This window comes from Mesitornis unicolor, unplaced genomic scaffold, assembly GCF_000695765.1.
Source record: "Mesitornis unicolor isolate BGI_N332 unplaced genomic scaffold, ASM69576v1 scaffold42289, whole genome shotgun sequence".
NCBI lineage: Eukaryota > Metazoa > Chordata > Aves > Mesitornithiformes > Mesitornithidae > Mesitornis > Mesitornis unicolor.
In genome coordinates, this window is record NW_010206179.1 from 14024 (window position 1) to 16275 (window position 2252).

Genomic DNA, 2252 nt, shown 5'->3' on the forward strand with positions numbered 1-2252 from the left:
TGACTGCTCTGGTGATCCTGCTCTGGGGGGGTTGCACTGGGGGAGCTTTTGAGGACCATTCCAACTCCTGACGCTCTGCTATGGTCAGGGAAATCAAACCATGCATTTTCAGCAACACTTGTGGTTCATGACTGGTTGTGTATCACTGGTCATCTTAGACTTCTCCTCTGTGTTTCAACGCAGTTGTGTACATGAATGGAAACAGTTTACACGCAACTGAATCAGATCCAAAGGTCATGTTTTTTCCAAGTGCTTGTCTCTGCAGAGACCTGCTCATGCAGATAGCTTGCTAACAATTTTACACAGATGTCTACAGTTCAAGGGGTAGCAGCTATTAGGAAGTCTGCAATGTTACTGAATGCTTTTGTGTTTGTCAAGCACAGACAAGTATCACCAACATCACACAGAGCTGCATGTTACATGTGGTATTGCAGGCAATTTAGCAAATTTAGGCAAGTTCTGATGTGCCTTATCTGCACTTCTACTGCCAAACCACAAGAACAGAGATTACCATAAGATATACAAAAGTGCTTGAGAATCCATCTACCCAGAAACAACAGCAACAGGTTTCCTTTACTCAAAGTAAAGAGAATCCTCTCCGTAATTGAGTACTGAAAAGAAACAAAATGAGGGAGGAAGGAGTCTCTCCCCTTTGACCGTCAGCTCCTCCAGTGTCCAGGTCATCTCCACGCAGAACGCCCAGTTGACATGCCGGGACGGTTCACAAGATTTTCCTTCTTAAGCCACGCTACATGCAACAAGCAAAGTGCAAAAATATTTAGAGACGGACATGAAGGAGCGCGGTCAGAAGTTGGGCACCACGGGAAAGCGTGGAATGACCACGTGGGCCAAACGGTGGGCAATTTAACCCATTCCCATGAGCCACCAAGGAGACTCACAGTGCACCATGTCCTCCCAGATACTTCTTCCAGCAATGTCAACGCATAGAAGCGGAACAGGGGACTGAACTGCTGATGACCAAGCCTTTAAGCTGACTGCACACGTGCTCTCTTACTGATGTTTTCCCAGGCAGAGTTTGATAAAGCAGAGCAGCATTTTAATCAGTCCCTTTGTTATCCTGTACAGCTGAAAACTCACCTCAAGGCCCGCTGGCCACCTTGTTCTGGCACGCACCGGTGGAACCCGTAACTGAACAGACTTGCCACGAGCCTTCTTGGACTGGAGCAAGAGATACGCTGCTGACAATTGATCATATTTCCACTAGGAACACAGAAAAATAAAAAGGTATTGTAATCTCCTCTTTGGGAGCCATGTAAATACAAAGCAAGCTCAGCCTTCCGCACTTTTCTGCAAGTTTCTCTTCCTGACGTGCACCCCTAACGTTTGATGGCCTCAGTGCAGTTCAGATCTCAGCTCCCTCACGTGCGGGTGATCACAGAACAGACCACGGCTGGGGTCACAGCACGCTCCCTGCAGTGAAAACTACTGCTGGGGACACAGCCTCTCCACTGAAGTGAATGGCAAAGCTATTAACCCAGTTTAGCCAATATTTCAACCAGAAATTCTCAATGTTGATCTCAGTGAAGTCACCCCCCCCCCCAAATGTTTCCCCATGAGCAGCACCAACTTCTTGCATGATTTTCAGCAACTCTGCTTGTGTGAGGAACACGAATCCAACGCTTGACGGGTGTGCAGCTTAGCACAGCTATTTTGAATCTGTTATAAAGGATGAGAAGTCCTCCAGGAAAGGACTATGCAAATGCCACAAGTTTATTTGGAAGGACTTTTGCCTTTGTAGACAGATTATTCTGATTATTTCCAATAACTGGAGAACAAGTAGCATTAGCTCCACAAATTCGTTTTAATTAATCACACGCGTTTTAGAGGTCTGTTTCTACCACAGTTGTGTGGAAGCACTAACAAACAGCTTTCCCAAAGCGCAGATCTATGTCACTGCTACCATGTATAAAGCAGCAAAACATTTAATTTCAAGGGAGAATTCTCAGATTCGGGTTCAAGCTGGAGCACACATCCTGTCTTAAGGCTCTGCTACAGCCTGTGGTGCCACTGCTGCTGTTTGTACAACTCTCCCAGAAGCAGTCAGTTCAACTCCAGTCATCTGTATTCAAAATGACCAAACATATTCACTTCTTTTAAAACCTGTGTACAGTAACTCCCAAAAATGTACTTCATAGCCTGTCAGGGTGATGCTCTGGTATTTTCCATTGCTCTCCCCCCCCCTTACTTACTGAACCATTTCAAGAAAGTGTCATCCCCACAAATGCTGCTCA

At 45.9% G+C, this 2252-nt stretch overlaps 1 protein-coding gene across 1 annotated transcript in view; it reads right to left on the reverse strand.

The window, feature by feature from the left end:
• Positions 1-1221, reverse strand: part of MELK (maternal embryonic leucine zipper kinase) — a gene marked incomplete at its 5' end in the record, with an annotated part of 12038 nt that extends 10817 nt beyond the window's left edge. The window contains one exon of the mRNA XM_010191662.1: positions 1099-1221. Within this exon, the coding sequence (XP_010189964.1) occupies positions 1099-1221 (123 nt within the window). The remainder of the gene's footprint in view (positions 1-1098) is intronic.
• Positions 1222-2252: the final 1031 nt, after the last annotated feature.